General features: G+C 55.3%; 1 protein-coding gene across 1 annotated transcript in view; it reads left to right on the top strand.

Moving 5' to 3' along the window:
• The first annotated feature begins 1,280 nt into the window (after window positions 1-1,280).
• The window catches only part of CCDC69 (coiled-coil domain containing 69), a 35,396-nt gene continuing 16,255 nt past the window's right edge, over window positions 1,281-20,421 (top strand). Inside the window, exons 1-3 of the mRNA XM_008255430.4 lie at window positions 1,281-1,468; window positions 16,598-16,667; window positions 18,637-18,743. Coding sequence (XP_008253652.3) covers window positions 1,421-1,468; window positions 16,598-16,667; window positions 18,637-18,743 — 225 coding nt within the window. The 5' untranslated portion in view covers window positions 1,281-1,420. The remainder of the gene's footprint in view (window positions 1,469-16,597; window positions 16,668-18,636; window positions 18,744-20,421) is intronic.

Here is a 20,421-nt window from a genome sequence, read left to right as displayed (position 1 = left end):
CGCTGCCATCCATGTGGGAGACCTGGCTATAGCTCCTGGCTCCTGGCTTCCTCCTGGCCCAGCCTGGGGCTGTTGCAGCCCTCTGGGGAGTGGGATGGAAGATCTCTCTCTCTTTCCTTCTACCATTCAATTAAATCAATCTTTTTAAAAAAACAGATCATTCATGAGCAGTGTTTGACAAATGCTGTTTGTTTTAACACTATTTCCTCCTCACCTGTTGAGCACATCCTACAGCAAATGTTCTCAAATGTTTGCCTGGCTCAGAAGCACCTGGAGGGCTTGGGAAGCCCTAGATTCCTGAGCCTCATCCCCAGAGTCTGTGATCTGTAGGTCAGGTGAGACCTGCGGATTTGCACAGTTCCCTGGGCACGAGGCTGCTGCTGACACGGGTACCACACTAAGGCCCTACAGCCCCTTTTCCCTGGGAGCCTTTCTTAGACCTTCCTGCAGCTGGCTAATCCCCGTTCCATAGAGGGGGACTGCCTCTCGACGTCTCCTGTTTTTCCCCGTTCTTCACTCTGAGGTCCGTGCAACAACATCCCTTTCCAAGAGTTGCTGGGCCTGACTCCACACAGATGCACATGCTCGGTGAAGTTCAAAGCTAGGGCTCTTGGTGTTGCACTGCCACTCCCAGAAACCCCTGCTCCTAACCGAGTGAGAACAAAGTTTCCTCTTCCCAGTCGCCCAGGTTTTGTGTCTTGTTCTTACTGCATCTGCTTATCTGTCTCACAGATGGATAACATCTGTCCAGGATGGAGAGGGAACATTACAAGTGCTTATGGATTGCCTCACAAGCCATCGACCCGGAAGCGACAGACATGACGAGGCGTGACTGTTGGACGTGGTATTACTGTTATTTATTTGTAGGGGAGTGGTTCAAGGCTTAGGTTCTGGATTTAGAACTGGATTCTATCTGGGCTCTGGTTCTTATCTGTGTGACCTTAGCAAATCTGTGTGCATCTCTGAGCCTCATTTCTCTCACCTGAGATACAGAAGAAATACAGACCATTGTTGCAACGGCTGGGGCAATAACTATGGTTAACATGTGTCAACAGCCGGGAACACAAAGCAGCCCTCAATAAGTAGCAGTAAATAGTTGTTCTAATATTTCCCTTTCTCAGCTGAGCGTCCGGAAAAGCACCTGTCGCTCCTGCAGAGCGATCCCCTCCTGCCCCAGGCCGAGGTTCCGTCATTTAGAAAGATTCTGGTCACCTGCCCGAGGCGCCGGCGGCCCTGCTCTTCGGGTATTTACGGCGCGCGGCCGCCCCGGGCCGGGCTCAAGTCTGCGCTTCCAGGTTCAGTTTCAGGGTCCAGCCGGCAGCCCCGGCGGCGGGCGCGGAGCGGGCGGCGCGGCCCCGACCGCGGGGTCCTCTGGGGGCCCCGGAGTGGGGAGGCGACGCCCGGGAGCCCCCGGCGGAGGATGGGCTGCGGACGCAGCAGACTGAGCTGCTGCAAACCCCCCAAAAAGGTAAAGGGCGCCGGCGAAGTTTGTCCGCTTCCGAGGGCGGGGGTGCGGCACCGCTGCGCCGCAGGGGACTCGGCGCCCAGCGCTCTCGCCGGTCCGCGGGAAAGCGCGCTGAGCGCCGCGAGAGGCCGCGCGGGGACCGGGAGGGCTCCGCCGGGAGGCGCTGCGTGCCCGGGGCCCGGCTCCGCTCCGCCGCGCCGGGCAGCCGACTTCACCGGCACGGCGCCCAGGCCCGGGGACGCCCGCGGATTCCCGCTGCCTGTCTCAGGCGGAGAATCGTGTGGTGTGCGTGGCAGGTGTCCTCCCACTTCGGCTTGGGGCTGCTCGCTGTGTGGTGGTACACACGCGCCGGGACCTCTCTGGGCCGGGTCGGAGGCAGACCCTGTCGCTCCCGGTCGGTGCCCTGTGGCCCAGTGGCCCGCGGACTTGCAGCCGCAGCATCCCCTAGAGCTGTCAGGAGCTCAGGCTCTGCCCCAGACCCTACCACACAGAACCTGCTTTTTAATCAGGTGCCCAGGAAGTCACCAAAACGCCTTATTTGAGTTTGAGAGGCGCTGGTCCAGGGCCTTTGCCAAGCCCCGGCGCTTTGCCTGTGGGCAGCCCTTGGGGTAGCTGGGAGGGGCCAAAGAGGGAGGAGGTCCACAGCCTCCTGGGCCCTCGGCTCCCTTCCTGCCCCTCCCCCAAGGAGCCTAGAACCCAGTGTGGCCTGGGGGCTCCCCTCAGGTTTCTTGCCTCTAGGGGTTTGACAGGCCTAGAAGGTCAGAGTCTGGAGCCCGAAGGGCAGCCTCCTAAGAGGACATGAGACGGGAAGGGAGGACCCTCAAGTCCCGGCCCTTTCCCTACTATAGCCTGTCTCCAGGCCAAGTGGGAGTAGACAGTGCCTTCCACGCCACGCTCAGTTCCCCTGAGACCTCAGGCGGCCCCAGACTGTGACACTATTTCGTAAATTTGTACACAACTTGCTGTGTTCTCTCTCTGGCCGCTTTGCATGTGTCTGGAGCGCAGACTTTTTTGCCTGTTGGGTGCTGGGTGCTGTGCCTCGTCCAGGGATGTGAGTTTGCGTCTCAAGTACAAATTGGCTTTCTTTGCTCTCCTTTTATTCTGAGCTCAAAAACACACACCAAAGCTCTGTCCCAGAAACCCTCAGGTCTTTCCCAGCTACTTTGGGGAAACCGACGCCAGGTTCTCCCTGGGGGAGGAGGGGCTGGCTGGTGATGGGACAGCCAGACCCGAACCTGGCCTGAGTGTTAAGTCTGAGCAGTTGGCAGGTCGGCATTGATGCTGAGTCCATCCTGGCTCAGCCACAAACTTGTTGTGTGACCCCCACCGGGCCCTCACCAGTCCTCTGGGCCTCGCTTTCCTCCCTCAGTGAGCAGGATGGCCTCTAAGGGTCTGAGAGAGTCTGCACCTGTGTCAGCCTCCCAGCCTGCAAGGGGCCACCGGTGAGTTCCAGGCTTGATCCTTGCACAGGCTGGAAGATGAGGCCCAGGGAGCATGGCTTCCCTTACCTCCTGGTGCCTCTGAGAGCTTTACCAGCCAGCCCAGAACAGCCTGGGCTGGACCCCTCCCACCCACACCATGAAGAGCAGGTGCACCCAGCCTGAAGATGGGAGGTTAAGGCCTGGAGAGAGAGGGCCTGCACTTGACCTTGTCACAGAGCAGCACAGCAGAATGCAGGCATCTCGTCCCCTGTTCTCTATCTCCACCCTTCTCTGTACTTCCAGTAGCTGCCTGATGACTACAGAGCCTGCACCCAGAGCAGGCAAAGCCAGGCTCCTGCCCAACACCAGGCAGCAGCTGGACTGCTTTTAAGTGTGTGCCTGTTTGCATCCTGCAGTGCTCCTGCCTGGTTTCTCATGCCGATGCTGACCCCTAGAAGGCCTGAGCTCCCAGGTCCATCCCCACTGGGCTGTCAGTCCCCTAGGGAGAGAACAAATCTAGGATGGGATGTTGGAAAGAGTCCAGACTATGAAAAGCTCAGGTCATGATCATCCTGCCCTGCCCTGAGTGGCAGTCTGCAGAGTCCTTTTGCACCCTACCTAGCCTCACCCAAGCCCCATGTGCCAGGCTGAGCTGCAGGATCTTCCCCAGTTTACATGCGAGCAGGGATGTGTGCAAAGTCGTGTATCCATGGGTGACAGAACTGTGCAGCTGAACTTGGCTTTCTGCACGCCCCACTTGATGCTCTAGCCTTCTGCAGCATGCATGCCGGTGCTAAGTGTTTGAATGTGTGAAGGCCAGCGGAGGGTTAGCCCAGGGTGCCACGGGAGCATCCCACCCAGCCTTAAGAGCTACAGGAAGCCTGCTTGGATAGGGGGTGGTTTTGAAGCTGTGGCAGGAGTTTCTCAGGCCTGAGCCAAGGCTGCACCACTGGAAGCACAGGCTGAGGGCGCTGTGTGTGTGTGTGTTGTGGGGGGGGCAGGCAGCCAGCAAGGAGGCTGCAGCTTTGAGCAGGAGCGACCCTCACTAGGGACAGGGACAAAGCCACTAGGACCCCTCCAAATTCAACATCAGAGGCTATCGCTTAAGTTCTGTGGTCTGCAGTGCCCGCTGGCCTTGGATGATCAGACCTTGGGTGGATCTAGGACCTGTGGAGGGCTCTGCCTGGGCCTAAGTCCCTGCCTTCATTGTTGGGAGTGAATGAGTGGGTTCCCTGGCAGGCTGTAGTTCAGGTGCTGAGAAACCATCTGGATTGTGGTCCTTCCTAACCCGTTCTTCTAGGCAGCTAATGTGGTCCTATCCCCCAGGTGGGCTGGGGAGAAGGCCAGGCAAATGAAGCACTAGGGGCTTCCCTGTAGGGGTGGCATGGGGTGAGGAGAGCACTTGCTACCCTCAACAGGTTACTACCAGCCTCCTTGGGGCAGTGGGGCAGGGAGGCATCCATGGCCAAGCCCCTGGGTAGCCTGCACCTGCAGTGTTGTAGACAGGGTGTCTAAGCTGTGCAGTTCCTAGGACCCCTGAGCTCCTTAGCACTGCTATAGAGCTGGGCTTCAGGCACCAGGTAGTCAGGGGCCCTGCATGAGCCCTTCTAGGGAGCGGGCCAGGTGAGAGAGAAGGAGAAATGTAGAAGTGAATGTTGTAGAAGAGGCTGGTGCGGGCCTGAGTTATAAAACAGAACTGTAGATGCTAAGAGGCCCTATTATATCAGGCGCTGGGCAAGGTGCTGATTCAGTCCTGGCTCCATCCAGGATCCAGTAAATGATCTTGGAAGTGAGTTGGCTTCTCCATGCCTCGCTTCCTAATCTATCAGATGGGTGTGCTATTAACTCCTGTGTCATAGGGTTATCTCAAAGATTAGATGTAAGAATGCGTGAAGTAGAGTCTCTGCTAGGCTGACTGGAAGAAGGAGGCAATGAGGCCTAGATCGAAAGTCGCACGGTTACAACATCCCTGCCCGGAGTGCTTCCAAGGAAGGCAACCAGGGAAGCTGATATGGGGGAGGCCGGGGGGATGCAGCCCAGAGGCTGGCCACTGCCCTCAGATCTCTGCAGTGCTCTCAGGGGCCATGGGAAGCAGCCTTGTTACCAATTCTTCTAGAAGACAGAACAGTGGGCAGTGGGGGAAGCTACAGGGAACCAGATTTCTACTTCGCAAGAGGAAGAAGCAGCTACCGGGTAGTAAGTCCCCCGTCATTGGAAGGGTTCAAGTAGAAGTCAGGCGACATTTTAGCAAGGGTCTTAGGATGTAAGCCTGGGACCAGCAAGTATTTAGGATTCCATTTCATCATTATTCTAATGATTTTGATTATTTTGAGGCCATCCAGTTCTTCCAAGTGGGTGGCAGGGGCCCAGGGGCTTAGGTCATCTTCCACTGCTTTCCCAGCTGCATTAGGGAGAGAGTGTGATCAGAAGTGGAGCCGCCAGGATGCAAACCAGCCCTCACGTGGGACGCTGACACCTTTTGATAACAGGCAGCAGGTTAACCCGCTGAGCCACAACGCCAGGCCCAGAAACATGGTTTTCTCTGTGCTACCCCATGTCCAGGTCAGATGCTTGGTAGTTACATTCTCCACTCCCACCCTGGTCACTGACGAGCATCCTAACCTGGGGTTAGCATGACCTGGGGCTCCATGACGAGTTAGGGAAAGGTGACTGAGAGAAGTGGCATTGTGGCTGGGTTTGAAGGTGAAGAGGGGTATTGGGAGGGTGTCCTGGGCTGAAGAGATACAGGAGAGGCTCTTGACACCAGGTCAGTGGGAACGCTGCAGATCTTAAAGCTTGGTTTGCCAAGGGCAGGATACAGGGGGAGTTTGAAAAGGAGTTGCCTGTTCAGTTGTGCAGAGGCAGCACCTAGCCTTCTGCCCCATCTCAGGGCCTTTGTTGTGCACTTGACCTTTGAGCTAGAAGGTTTTGTCCAACTGAGAAAATCATGCCCCACAAGTCATCCCAGACAAAGGCAACACAGGCTTGTAGACACATGGTACCCTGGCAGACACAGGAGCTTGACCGCTGGGTTTCTGTGTCATAGGGACAACTGTCCCTTGCAACCTAACGAAACCAGAAAAATTCCTAATTATCGTTGCCTTTGTGACACAACCTTTGGCAACATACTTTCTGCGCAAGTACAGGTCCTTATTTCTGTTCATTGCTTTGCTGTTGAATTTGCAGGCAGCCAGAGTGAGCCTCCTGTGAGCCTGGTGTGCAACCTGCCACTTGCTGGGACCCCCATTTTTGCCTCACTTGGGTATGAAGTTGGGGCTTATGCTTCATGTCAGTATTTGTGTTTCTATTGTATCATAAAAGGGAAAAAATGGCCAAGTTTAAATTAATCACGCAGAGCAGGTTGCTGTGTGGGTCAGGATGGTGGTGCCCAGCGGGAGGGACTACCAGCTGCCACCTCAGTGATCAGAGATCAGCTAGGGGACAAAAGTCTGGAATCTGCCTGGAAAAGGAGCTCTAAGGGGTGAGGACCCTCCCTCTGCAATTAAAGGTGGGATCCGAAGGACCACACTCGTGCCAGCTCTGACGTCTGAGGTGTCTTTGGGTTTCCATCCCCAAGGCCTGCCCTTATTCTCCCAGTGCCTCCACCCTGGGTACTGGGGGCCTGCAAGAGGGCCAGACAGGTAACCTCACAGAGCAGGGCTGGCAGGTGCAGGGAGAGGGAGCTCTGTCACCGCACCTTACGTCCAGACAAGGAGTGAAAGGAAGCCCATCCACCTCGGGCCCATCTAAGTCCGAGCGTTACCCAAACACAAGCCAGCCTCCTTCCCCCACCCAGTGAATTCCAATCCCTAAAAATAGTTTATCTTGTGTCACTTTATATTCAAACCTGGACCTTCTAGAACATCTAGGGCAAACACCTCACAATACCTAGAGTATCTCCCCCAGATCAGCGATGCACCATCTGACCTACTTCCAGTCCTCTTCCCCCAGTTGCGGAGGAGGGGGTCCTTTTACCCTGAGTGCACAGTGAACTTTGTAGACCCCTTCCTGTCCTCCCACTGCCCCCTGCTACCCTGCCACCTGCCCTTTCCTTGAGAGAAGAGCCCAGACATCAGAAAAGCTGATCTACACTAGGCTCAGTAACAACCCCCGTATTCGTGTACACCCAGGAAATATGAATGTGACCTTAGTTGAAACAGAGCCTTTGCAGATGTCTTCAAGTTAAGATGAGGTCAGCAGGTTGTAGTCATGACAAGTGTCCTTATAAGAAGAGGCAAAGTTGGACAGGGACACACACAGGGAGGACACCGGGGGGGGGGGGCAGCAGCAGAAATTGGAGTGATGCATCTACAAGCCAAGGATGCCACTGGCTGCCCACCTGCACCAGGACTAGCAGCAAGGCGTGGGATGTGGTCTTCTGGACCCCCCCAAAAGGAACCAAACCAGATGATGCTCTGCCTTTGGGTTTATGGTTTCCAGAACTGTGAGAGAATGAACACCTGTTGTCTTCAGCCACCAAGATTGGGGTGGTTTGTCACAGCTTCCCCGAGAAGCTTCTGTTTCTTAAAGTTAATGATGCTCCCCCTCCCCGACCTCTAAGGCCTCAGGCCAGCTTGCCATCATCATAAAGGACTGTAAGAACCCACTGCCCCCTCTTTGGAACCAGAGCTCGGTAGCAGGGCAGCAGCATTCCCCGATGACCCAGGAGAGAGACTGACAGGTGGCTGGAGAGGGAGCAAATACTGTCACTCGATTTGAGCAGAGAAGAGCGAGAGGAAACCCAAGGAAGTTCACAAGGAGGTGCTTGAACGTGGCCATCTGCTTCTGGTCGCCAGTGCTGCATCTGTAGAGGGGAGAGCGCTGGACTGGGCGGCAGGAGTGGTCCTGCTGCTTCCTCTTTCACTGCCTCTTCTCTGCTCGGGTCTTGATCTCCCATCTGTGCAGTGACTGACTGCTTTGGCAGATTTTGAGAGAGGTATTTTTTTCTTGTTAGTGTCTGCTGTTCGTGAACAATACTTGAATGCACTAGTGTTTTGAAAATTCTTAGAACTCAGGTAATGTATTTATTTAATTAAAAGCCAGAGAGAGAGAGAGAGAGAGAGAAATGGGCAGAAAGAGGTAGAGAGACCTTGGATCCATTGGTTCACTCCCCATTTGCCCACAGAGGATGGGGCTGGGCCAGGCCAAAGCCAGGAGTCCAGAACTCGCTCTGGGTCTCCTGCGTGGGTGGCAGGCACCCAAGTACTTGAGTCATCACCTGCTGTCCCCCAGGTGTGTGTTAGCAGGAAGCTGGATTGGAAGCTGGGGCAGGGCTAGAAGCAGGTGCTCCATCGTGGGATGTGGGCCTCCCAAGTGATAGCTTTAACCACTGCGCTGAACGCTCACCCTTCTAATTAATTCTTCTGCACATGTGAATGGCATTGCATCCTGTTAAGTCCCTGCATGGATCGAGCCAGTGCCCCACTGATGGACATGAGGCTGGTTCCAGGGTTGCCCGACCATCCCCGAGGTGCCTCCTGGGCCAAACCAAAGGAGACCTCTCACTGCTCAGAGTGCACTTGTGGTTCCCTGGGGTCCCCTGCACGTACCGTGGGAGGTGGCTGCCTGCCCTGTCACGCTCTGCCCACAGGCACTCGTGCCCTCACTGTTAGCACTGTCGCACACCGGCTGCCCAGGCCGGACTGGGGAGTGGAGGGCTTGGGATCTTCCCCTGCCCTCCTGAGTCAAGGCCCCTCCTTTCCCAGCCTCCAGAGGAGCCTCCTGTTTGACAGGAGAGGACAGCTGAGCGCTGCAAGTGGCTGGCCCCCGCCCTGCCCAGAGCCAGGGAGCAGAGGAGGAGCTGGCAAGATGATGTGCTCTGCCGCTCCCTCCCCGCCCCCAGGCTGTCAAAGCCAGAGGGCTCTTACGTGTCCCATTGCCCAGCTCCATGCCAGATAGGGAGGGGAGGCTGCTCCCTCAAGATCACACAGCAAGGGGCAAGCTGGGGCCCTGACTCTGGACTCCCAGTTGGCCACTGGGTTGGGGTGACAGGTGGCCCTTGGCGATATGTTTGGGTCCTCCACCTGGCTCTCCTCCCACCCCCACTCCAGCCACTGACACCATTTTCTGTCCAGCTCCTGCAGGGTCCCCCTGCCTGCCTGCCTGGCTGACCCAGATGCTGGATGTGCTATCTAGTGCTTATGCCGGCTCTGGGCCCAGAGACTGGCTGGACCAGAACTGTGAGGGAGGCTGATAGGGGACAAGAGAAGAGGGGCTCTGGGGAGGGAGGAGATCAACAAGGCAGAGGACGGAGCTTTTCTTGAGACCACCGACTCATCCAGCCTTGCTGGCTTGGCCTGCCCTGCGCCGGCTCAGCAGGTGCAAGGCACCGAGAGGAAGTACTGCTTTCTGTCCCTGAGATCTGTTTCTTCTGTGGGTCAGGGAGCGGCCAGGGAGACCACATCTCCGCCAGCCTGGGGTGCCCAGGGTGGGCGGGGGCAGCGCTGCTGTCTGTGCTGGTGCGCCCAGCTTTGAGGCCGCTGAAAAGTTGCCTCGTTCTGCCCCCCGGGCGGGCTGTGCATGACGGTGGCCCGGACTGTGTACAGGAAGAGGCCGAACTGAATCTTCAGTTTGTGTGAAAGTGAAATCACATCCAGGCATCGCTTTGGCAAAATATTCCTGCCCATTTAGAGATGGAGCAGCTGGGGTGCGTGTTGACCGTGTTCTCCCTTCTGAGCCCCTGTGATCTGGGTGCGAGTGCTTCAGTTTCTCCACAGCCCAGAACATTTAGGCCCCGCCCTCCCCAAGCTCTGGAGGGGGCCCCTGGGGCCTCCACCCCCACCCCCACCTCCTTCCTGCCTCTACCCTCAGCCAACGGGCTCTGCCTGTGGTTACTCAGATCCGAAACTAATGGTGCCTGGCCCCACCCAGGCTGAGGCCAGACACCGGAAAGGCAGCTCTGATACTGTGCAGGGTGTGACCCAAGTCCCTCGAGACCTGGGACCACCCTTGTCCTAACGGCCCAGCTGCTTGGATAAATCTGGTGCATGGACTTGGGAAACGGAAGAGACTCCAGGCCCGGCCGTGAACCTGAAGGCTCCTTTGCTCCATGCTCCTCTGGCCAGTCACCTGCCTCAGTTCAGGGGTTGGAATAAGCTACCTCTAGGGGCCCTTCAGCCCACAAAGCCTGCAGCAGTCGCTAAGCAGGTGACAGCACTATGGGAGGTAGCCAGGGCTGTGGCTTATGGAACCAAGGATGAGCCAGGGAGCTCCAGTGACCCTTTGATTACCAGGGGAGGAAGGAGGACATGGTGCTTCATCAAAAATGCACAAAGCCAGGGGCTGGCACTGTGGCATAGCGGGTAAAGCTGCTGCCTGCAGTGCCAGCATCCCATATGGGTGCTGGTTGGAGTCCCAGCTGCTCCACTTCCAATCCAGCTCTCTGCCATGGCCTAGGAAAGCAGTAGAAGATGGCCCAAGTCCTTGGGTCCCTGCACCCCTGTGGGAGACCTGGAAGAAGCTCCTGGCTCCTGGCTTCAGATCGGTGCAGCTCTAAACGTTGCGGCCAATTGGGGAGTGAACCTACAGATGGAAGACCTCTCTCTCTCTCTCTCTCTCTCTGCCTCTCCTTCTCTATATATGTAACTCTGACTTTCAAATAAATAAATCTTAAAAAAAAATATATTAAAAAATGTACAACACCAGAGCTAGCTGTGGCACAGGTTAAGCTGCCACCTGCAAACTCAGCATCCCCTGGCTGCTCCTCTTCCCATCCAGCTCCCTGCTGATGTGCATGGGAAAGCATGAGAAGATGACCCAAGAGCTGGGCCTCTGTATCCATGTGGGAGACCCAGATAGAGGTCCAGGCTCCTGGCTGCAGCCTGGCCCAGCCCCAACCACTGCAGGCACGTGGGGAGTGAATCAGTGGATGAAGATGCTTTCTCTGTCTCTCCCTCTCTCTGTAACTCTACTTTTCCAGTAAATCAATCTTTAAAAAAAATACACAATGTCTTAAAGGGTGGAGCAGTGGTCCTGAAAAAGTCCAAGTGTTTGCAGGAAGCAGTGAGTGTTCCTCAAGGCCACACTTCGACTCTGCTCTTGCAGCATCCCGAGGTGGGGAATGTCCGGGCGGCTTCCCGGCTTGCTGCTTCTGTTTAATTTGCACTTACCTGGCGAGACTCAGGATCTGGAGAGTGCTGGGCCTAACCCGAAGGCTTCAGTTCATGATGGCCCTGACCCTCCCAGTGCCGCTACCTGCCTGGTACTCAGCAAAGCTCCCTACGGCTCTGTGGATGCCAGGGGTCTTTGTCGAGCACTTTGAGAAGCTAAGCGCTGTGTGCTCACTCACCAGAGGGCTTTGCTTGACCAACCTCAGGGACGTACCACGGAGGTACAGGCTGCTGCAGTTGGGGACCCTCAAAAATGGCTCCATCCAACGTGCAGGATGAAGTCGTCCTCTCCTTGCTTGCAGCCAGTGGTGGGGAGCTCGCCCCTGGCAGCAGCAGCTCACCCCACCCTTGCTCACAGCAGCCTGCCTTTGATAATGACAGTACTGAGATTCTTGAGTTCTGATTGATTGCAACTTCTCCTTGAAACGTCCGGTGCTGGGCCACAGGCCTGCCCTCCAAGGCTGCCGATGACACAGCAGCAGTTTTTACCCTGTGACACCAAAACCAGCAGTTTTCTGGCCTGTTCCTGGTGCTGAGTGACTGCGGTCTGTTAACGGCGCCTCCTGTGATGTGGCTTGGAGTGTCTCCTTCCATGTTGTGTTGCTTTCTTGGGGACACCTTCCAGTTTGTCAGTTTACCCTAAAAAGTGGGTGTCACCAGGCCCAGTCTGAGCTCTCCTGGCTGCTCCATGGCCTGGACGCTGCCCTCCCTTGCCGCCTTCTCTCCTGTCTGCTTTCTGCAGCCAAGCCCTGCTGCGCTCCGGGTTTGCTTTGGGCTGCACCTGCAGCAGGGCTCCCATCTGTGTGGCCCACAGAGCTGGCCCCACTGCTGTGCCAGCGCTCGGGTGTCCACGCTCCATTTCCAGCCTCGGGAGGAAGGCGGTCCTGGCCCTTCAAAGAGGGGGTGCTGAGAGAGGGAAGAGGGAAGTGACCTAGCTGAAGTCACACAGGGAAGCTGACCTCCTCCCTCCGGCCTGGCTTCTCCTGGCCGCCTGTGCCGCCGGCTGCCTCCTCTGCAGCGTTCATGGCCTCAGGAAGCCGCCATGGTTCTTCCAGCGCTTGGCCCGGAAGCCCCCCCCCCCACCCCGCCTCCTTTCGGAAAGGAAAAATCTGTGTCCCCCCTCTCTGCTGTCCACCCCCACCCCCACCCTGCAGGGTGCACCCTGCTCTGTGACCTCTCAAGAGGATGTGGCCAGGGCCCCCGCCTGGGGTTTTTCCAGTCAGTGGTTGGTTACTGAGTGTACCTTGGCATTGGGTCCTGTGTCCCCAGGCTTTTGTGAACATCAGGATCTCCTGGAGGGAGACACGGAGGCTTCCAGCACACATGCTGCCCCCTGGAGTTCTGTGGGTTATGTGACCTTGGCCACTTGGGTTAGGCCAGCACCAGGGTGGTGCTGTAGACAGTATTTCTAGAAATATGGATCTGCCATCATGGCGGGCACTGGGGCAAACCCATGGTGGGTTTCAAAAATGGTCCCCATCCTCAAGGAGCCCTTGGGAGAGAGAGACAGCCACTCGGGGTTAGGTACCCAGGGTGCCTGGGGCAAGGAGGGGACACGGGAAGTGACTCGCCCCCAGGAGAAGCCACAGAGAAGTGAGTGTGAGCTGAGCTGGAGAGGGAGTTGGCAGTGTGTGTCGAGGCAGTGGCCTGCAGTGGCGTGGGGTGTCTTGGACACGTTGGGTGTGCCCGTCGAGGCCAGGAGTGCCACAGGTAGCGCTCGGTTGTTTGCTTTGGTTTTGACCTAGCAACTTGGCCAACGTTTTTGAAGAAGTCAGAACAGAGTGCTCCAGGTTGGCAAGGCTGCTGTGCAGCTGGCCTCCTTGTGCGCCGGCGTGGGGGAGTACAGCCAGAGAGCTTTGGGGGAGGCAGAGCGGGTACTGCCAGATGTCTGAAACGTGCTAGCTGCTGGTGTGTTCATTCAAGCATGGGTTGCAAGTGTGAAATCGGGGGCAGCCGAAACATGCGGGGCAGCCGAAACATGCAACAGTAGCGATTCGATGAGTGAATCGACCTTAGAGATGCTCCACTCGGATATTCACAGGAAAGCTTCTGTAGAATAGCCGAAGCTCCACAGCAAATGCTCACGGTGCGTTTGAAAAGGTGAGAGATAAAGAGGTACAGGCAGTACTCCGCTGATAGGCACGTGAGCAACACGTGCCACCATGCTCCAGGGTTCTCTCCAGCTAAGGAGGCTTTCTTGGGATATTTTCCACGTTTCCCATACTTTATGCAATGGATGCTTGCTTAGTAATGCTTTAGCTAGAAGAAGATGTTTTAACTATTTAAGTATTAAGAACATGAGGGGCTCGCATTTCACACAATAGTTAGGATACTACCTTGGGACACCTGCATCCTGCATCAGAGTGCCGGGGTTCGTGTCCCAGCTCCGCTTTCCAGAATACACACCCTAGGACACAGCAGGTGAGGGCTCAGGTACCTGGGTCCCTGTCATCCTGGTCCCAGCTCCTGGCTTCAGCCTGGTCCAGCCACAAGTGTTGTGGGCATTTGGGAAGTGAACCAGCAGATGGGAGCGCTCTCTCTCTTTCCATCTGTCTTTCTTTCTCTCTGCCTTTCAAATAAATGAAAATGTAGAAAAAGAAAATAGGGTTGGGATGGTAGGACAGGAGCAGATTGTGACGAGCCTCGAATGTCGTTCTGAAGGATTTACCCTAGGGAGGGTTTGTTGGGATCCAGGGCCTCCAGCATGCGACTGCATCCTGCCTGGGCTCCCGGAGTTGGTCATGGAGAAGGGTTCTCCACCATGCTGTACTGGCGATTTGGGAAAAAGCACTATTCTGTGAGCTTATGATCTTATTTCAGGTGACAAAACTTGAGACCCAGAGGTAGCCTAAGAGCTCCGCCGAGGCACTGTGGGGTCTTTGTTCTTGCCATGTATCTCAAACACAGAGCAGTCATCTTGTGCAATATTTAAGCTCTTAGAATGTCCCAGGCGCTACAAGTGCAGGATTTCATCTAATCCTGAAACAGTGCCGTGAGGAAATTAAGGCCTAACAGGGACTTGTGGTCATGTGGTGCTGAAGTTAGGTTTGGAATCCAGATCTGATTGTAGAAACCCACAGTTCTAGGGTGTCCACCCTTGCTCTAGGGTCTCCACCATTCTGACACCTGGTTCTTGTGCTGGCTGGGCAGCAGGGCTCAGTGCGAGCATGCCTGCAACCTCCCCATGCCTCAGTTTCCACAGTTAGAGTCACCTTTGCCTCCCAGTGCCATGGAGAAGAGCCAAGTCGGGTGAACACCATGGAATCCTTGAGTTAACCTACCAGATCCCTCGTCTCTGCAGGGGAGGAAAGAGTAGCCCCAGGCAGGGATCCATCTAAGTGCATAGCAGAGCCAGGCCTGGAATCCAGACATTCCCACCCCCAGAAGAACATCATCCCGATTTGGCATACCCGGGGGTGGCTCCTTCCTGCAGCCCAGCGCGGGAGGCTGCGTCCTGTCACTTCCCCAGGTCCCTGTGTTGACAGCTTTCCTGCCTCGCCTGGGTCAGGCTGCCTCCTCTCCCGCTGGAACGAAAGGCCGAGTCTCCACCAGGGTGGACAGAGGGTTACCAGGTCAGGCCTGCCACTGCTGGGCAGGTTTGGGGCATCAGGCCCAGGGAGGCTTCACGCAGTTTGCCAGAGGCCAGGCTCTATCCAGGAGGTGCTGACTGTTCTAGAAAAGTCCCTGCCATGTATCCTCCGTCCTGAGACAGAGATCTGCTTGCTAGCGGTTCTGCAGTGCTTCGTGGGGTTCAGGAAAAAATTTTTAAAATTGTATTCAAATAATTTGCTTTTCCAAATCTGTTTCCATAGTGAAAAGTAAAGTTTTTCTTTGATCATGATCATTCACAATTGAACATTTTCATAGCCTTTCCATAGGATAGGCGGACTGATTGTTTTTTAAAAGTGCTTCATAAAGTACTGTCTTGCTTTAAGAAATAATCCTGGGAAAGGCGTCAGTGGTGCCGTGGGTTAAGCCGCTGCTTGCATCCCATATCGGAGTGCCAGTTAGAGTCCCAGCTACTCCGCTTACAATCCAGGTTCTGGATGGCGGAGTTGGGAGGGGTCAGAAGATGAATCAAGTGCTTAGGTCCCTGCAACCCATGTGGGAGTCCCAGATGGAGTTCCAGTCTCCCGGCTTCAGCCTGGCCCGGCCCCAGCTCTCGTGGGCATCTGGGGAGTGAACTGGTAGATCTCTCTATCTCTTTTTCTGTCTGTCACTCTGTTTCAAGTAGATGAAAAATAAACATTTTAAAAATTCTTAAAGTGTACCAATGGGCTTAAATTTTTTTCCACCCCGAATTCTGGTCCAGTGCCCGACCTGGCCGACTTTTGACCTGTCTGGGCTGTGTGCTTGTGTAAGTTCAGTGGTTGTATCAGCTCTCCTCCCCTGGAGGAGCTGTTTCTGCTCTTTGGGAGGTTAAAATGGCCTTTATTTTATAAAGTCAGAGTGATTATCTGCAAATGATTTTTTCAGCATCCTTGCTTGTCGACCCATATCCACCCTCCCACTGAAGCTATCGCTCCTCTATGAAATCTGGGCACCACTGACCATTTTGTGACGTCGAAGGCCCTTCTGCATCAGTTACGCCTTTGATCAGATTCAACAACACTAACCAGGGTTGGTTGAGGTGTCCACTGGGTAAGGCTGAAATCGTGACTTGGCCAGTTATCCTCTAAGGGGCTTTGTTGAAGTCCTAACTACCCAGCCTCAGCCTCCTCACCTTTAAAATGGGGATGTTGGGGCCAACATTGTGCTGTAGTGAGTTAAGCTGCCACCTGCAGCACCACCACCCCGTATGATGCCAGTGTAAGACCTGGCTATTTCACCTCTGATACAGTTCCCTGCTAATGCACATGTGAGAACAATGGGGGTGGCCCAAGTACAGGGCACTGAGCTCCTGGCTTCAGTCTGGCCCAATCCCGGCTGTTGTAACCACTTTAGAAGTGTACCAGCAGATGGAAGGTATCTCTTTCTCTCTCTCATTCTCCTTCTAGTCTCTTTCCTCTTTGTAACTCAGCTTTTAAATAAATAAAAATAAGTTGCAGATATTCATGTTTTCCTGGGTGATTCCAAAGTTTAGCTAAGACAGCATAGTGTCTGGCACCTCCTGTGAACCAGGTCTCGTGGTAAAACCCTGGCTTGAAATTCTAGCAGCACATAACCTACAGCAGAATGTGAATGGAGGTTGAGTCACAGGCCCTGAGCAGAAAGGAATCCTCTGAATGGAAGGCACAGAGGCTTGGGGTCCCTGAGCACCACAGCCAGGTGAGGGTAATAGCAGAGCGGCTGACCAGATCCTAGGAAGAGGAGCAGGTGGGCCAGGAAGTCCTCCACGGCGGGCCGCAGGGCTGTCAGGGAGGTCACCCAACGTCAAACCCCCCCACAGAGGGTTTCCCTGGAAACCCTATTTGGGGAGCCCGTCCTCAAGCAGAGGGAGGCCACCCACGGCTGGTGAGGGAGGCAGCCTCGGTGGACAGGCCGGGGGCAGGGTCTGCTGTCACTGAAAGTCTGGCTTTGCCTCTGGAAGGCTCCTACTGCAGTGACCATCCTCACGTTGACCCCTACCCACTCCCCTCTCGTCATAATCTCATTTCTTCTAGAGACGCCAAGAAGCAGATCAGCCACCCAGACCAGAGCCCCAGGAACTAGGTCCCCTCAACAAGGACACAGGTGAGTAGCCAGCCCCATTAGTGCCCTGACTGCCCTCGGGAGGTGTCTTACCTTGTCATCAACAAGGGTGATCTCGCTACTCAAATGTCTCATTCGTTCTTAGGTAGGTTACATTAATAGGAGTATCACGTCTAAAACCAAGGAGGCGATAGTCCTGACCTGTGCTTTCCCGTTCTGAGGGGTGGATCCCGCAGCTAGAGTGTCATGTGGAGTTCTGGAAAAGACACCTGCACCAGGATCCAGAAAAATTGAGTTGGAAGGGTGGGTGGAGGGGGCACGATCAGGCTGGTGCATTCTGCCCTGAGAGGAGAGGCTGAAGGAACAGACAGCGTTCTCCTGGTAAGAAGATATGCCCATCAAACAAAAGCTCTCTCCAACTGTCTGAAGTGCCCGAACAAAGAAAGGCCAGCCTTGTTCCTGTGACCCTGGCTCCATGCTGGAGTCTCGGGGCAGCCACAGCCTGCAGGCAGAATCGAATCGAGCTCCGTCGCAGAGAATTGTCTGTACGGTTGTTGGTTTCAACCCGTCAGAGCTCCGTGGTGATAGAATGAGCTGCTTGTGTCTGGAGGTGTTGCGTTACAGCCCAGAGGTGGCCAAGGGCATTGTAGATGAAATTCAAGTACCTGATAAGCAACTGGACCTGAATTCAGAGGTTCTGCACACCAACCGGATGTCAGGAGAGCCTCGCGCAGCTCCGTGTGGGACTGCTGAGGCCTGGTGCCGGGGCGCCAGCATCTCTGGGGATGGGGCTGATGAAGCGGCACTTCCGATAGGGAGATGTTTTCCTAACAAGCGTCCCTCCAGCTGCAGCTGGGCTGGCACAGGTCTCGTGGGCCAGTGCTCGAGCCTGATGCTCTGAGAGTCTGAGGCTCCGTCCTCTCCACTGTCCCCTAACGTGTGCCTGGGAGCTCAGGACAGAGGGACACCAGCTCACTGCTCCTGCTGCCCTGATGGGGCAGCCACAGTGTTGGCTTCTCTCTGGTCCTCCTATCACATCCACGTCTGCTGCTGGACCCTGCTTCGGGAGCTCTCCAGCGATAATGCTGACAACACTAAGTAGCATGGCCTCTGTGTGCCTTGGTTTCCTCTTCTGTGAAATGTGGATGATGGTAGAACTCGGCACAGTGGGTTCTTTTGAGGGTGAAGTGAGCAATGGCTGTGTGGCTCTCAGGACTCCTTCCCTGTTTTACTGTTTTTGTGTCAGTGTTTTCTATCAGTCTCTGTCGCCCCATGGGGTAAGTACCGTAACTCTGCTTTCAGACTGGAGTATGGGTTAACTAAGGCACAGAGAGGGTGGTCTCTCTCTTCAGTTACACCCAGCATGTGTTTAAGAGGTACTGGCAGGGCCCATTTTGGGGTTTCCCCGAGCAAGGGCTGCACTTCCTGTTAGCAGCTCCTTCCTGCTTGTGGGCAGCCCCTCTGTCTGCAGCCGGGAAGATGCAAACGGTGAGGGGGTCACGTGCTCGGATGCTCACAGCCCCAGCAGGAAATCAAATGACATCTCAGTAGAGAGCAGTGAGGACCCTGGCCAAGTGCAGAGGAAACCCTGGCCTAAGGAGGAGGCGGCTGCCCCCTCCCCCTCCTTGACGCCAAACCTTGTGCTGCCGTATTTTGGATGCTTCGAGAAAAGCTGGCAGCCAGCATTATTAGGGGACAGCTTCGCAGTTACTGAATCTCAGCAGCCAGTGTTTTTCTAACCCAGAGTCAGGCCGGAGCACATAGACCATCCGAGTGGGCTGAATCTTCCCCGTGGGCGGCCAGCCCTGCTGTAGATACCAGGGACCCCGGGACCACAGGCTCCCGCCTTGAAATAGGGTCTCCAGTGCCCCGCAGAGATCGGGCCCCAACTGAAAGCATTCTGGATGTTTCTGAGAACTGTCGCCAGCCCCTCACCCAGCCTCCCGCACGCACTGTGCCGGCCTCGGCTCCCCCGTGCTCCGTGTGCCTTTTTGTGCTTTCTCACCTGCAGCCACAGCTGTCCAGTCCTGTGCACCTGAGGGGGCTGAGCAGCACCAGAAGGACATCAGCAGGATTCTCCAGCAACATGAAGAGGAGAAGAAGAAATGGGCCCAGCAGGTAAGCCTAGGTCACCCCCACCTGTCACTCAGCTGACCCTGCTGCCGCCCAGAGCCAGGACCTGCTCTTGGTGCTCCTCGCTGTTCTAAGAAGGCAGAGCCCTCGATGGGCTGCACATATATGAAGGGGTTTCAAAATGTGCATGGGAAATGCTTCTTCTGAGAAAAGCTGCTCAATAATAAGCTTATTTTCTCATTGCACTTTTCCAAAACCTTTTTGACGACCTCTTGTGTTTATATCTGGGCTAAATCCGGTACAGCAAGCGGCTCCTCCCACAAAGCTGATTGTTTATTTGATAAGAGCAGAAGTCATTGTTGCTGCTGGATTAATTAGTTACCCTTCTGGGCCTGATTTGTGGCTGGAGGGAGCGCGGAGCTAGTTCTGGCCACTGTGTTGTGAAAGAAAGAGCCAGCGTCACTTCTGGGCCAAGCATTTAATTGCTGGTTCAAGACTTTCGCAAATTGCTGGCTCAAGACTTTCGCGGTCTTTCTGTCTGGCTAAGTGTCTGGCGTGGTCTGGAAGAAGGCTGCTGCATCGCCCTGTCCCCCTGGCTGGTGGTCGCTGGGCGGCTGAGCTCCCGCCCACCTGAGGTGGACGTGCCGTGAATGCAACATACACCTTTGTTAGAAGCCTCTGAGACTGCGCCGTTGTTGCTTATGGCAGCGTAACTGCGCCTCTCCCGACTTAGAAGGGAAGCCCGATGGGAAACAGCATTATTTACCCCAAACGGGAGTGCCCTGTAAAGGTTAGCATACTGGGAAATTGTCACCAGGCCTGCGGGACCCAAGGAGGCTCTGTGCAGGCGACACCGAGCCCTCAAAAATTATTTGGAAACGAAAATGGAGGGCTGGTCCGCACAGGTAGCCTAGAATTAGCCACGCGTCCAGGGCGTGAGAGCGGAGGAGCAACTGAAGAACAATTGCAGAGGAACGGAGACTGGAGGGGTGGGAGGAGGTGTGAGGCCTGAACTCCTCCAGGCCAGGGCTTCCCCTCTCTCTGTCTCGGCTTCCCCCTTAGCAGAGCAAGATGGTGGGGTGGCAGGAAAGATCCTACGATGACGCACATATAGTTTGCTCTAAGTCATCTTTATTGGTTATTCAGTTATAAATATGTAACAAGCTCAGTGTGTGTATTCAAAATGCTGACTTTTTAAAAAAGAGATTTATTTATTTGAAAGGCAAAGAGAGAGAGAGAGAGACAGAGAGGTAGAATCTTCCATCCACCGATTCACTCCCCAAATGACTGCAACAGCCAGGACTGGGCCAGGCAGAACCAGGAACTTGGAACTGCATCTGGGTCTCCCACATAGGTGGCAGGGGCCCAAGTACTTGGGCCATATCTTCCACTGCCTTCCCAGGTATATTAGCAGGGAGCTGGATTGGAAGCAGAGCTGCCGAGACTCAAATTAGAACTCCGATATGGGATGCTGAGTCACAGGTGGCAGCTTAACCTGCCATGCCACAACGCCAGCCCCCAAGTGCTGGCATTTAAAGTCTCTTTCTCAGTGGCCCCGTGTTTATAGACCAGTTGCTCTATTAAATTCTATGGGCGTCTGTTCTGGGAAGGTTTCTGTCCGGGTGTCCTTGAGCAGAGTCACTGAGGACACACATGTGTAGGGGGGATGCTGCCCAGGCTCCGCGGGTCAAGTGCACAGCCCGGCTGCAAGGTGCTCAGGAGG

This window comes from Oryctolagus cuniculus, chromosome 6 (genome assembly GCF_964237555.1).
Source record: "Oryctolagus cuniculus chromosome 6, mOryCun1.1, whole genome shotgun sequence".
In the NCBI taxonomy this organism is placed as follows: domain Eukaryota; kingdom Metazoa; phylum Chordata; class Mammalia; order Lagomorpha; family Leporidae; genus Oryctolagus; species Oryctolagus cuniculus.
This window is presented reverse-complemented; position numbering and strand designations above follow the sequence as displayed.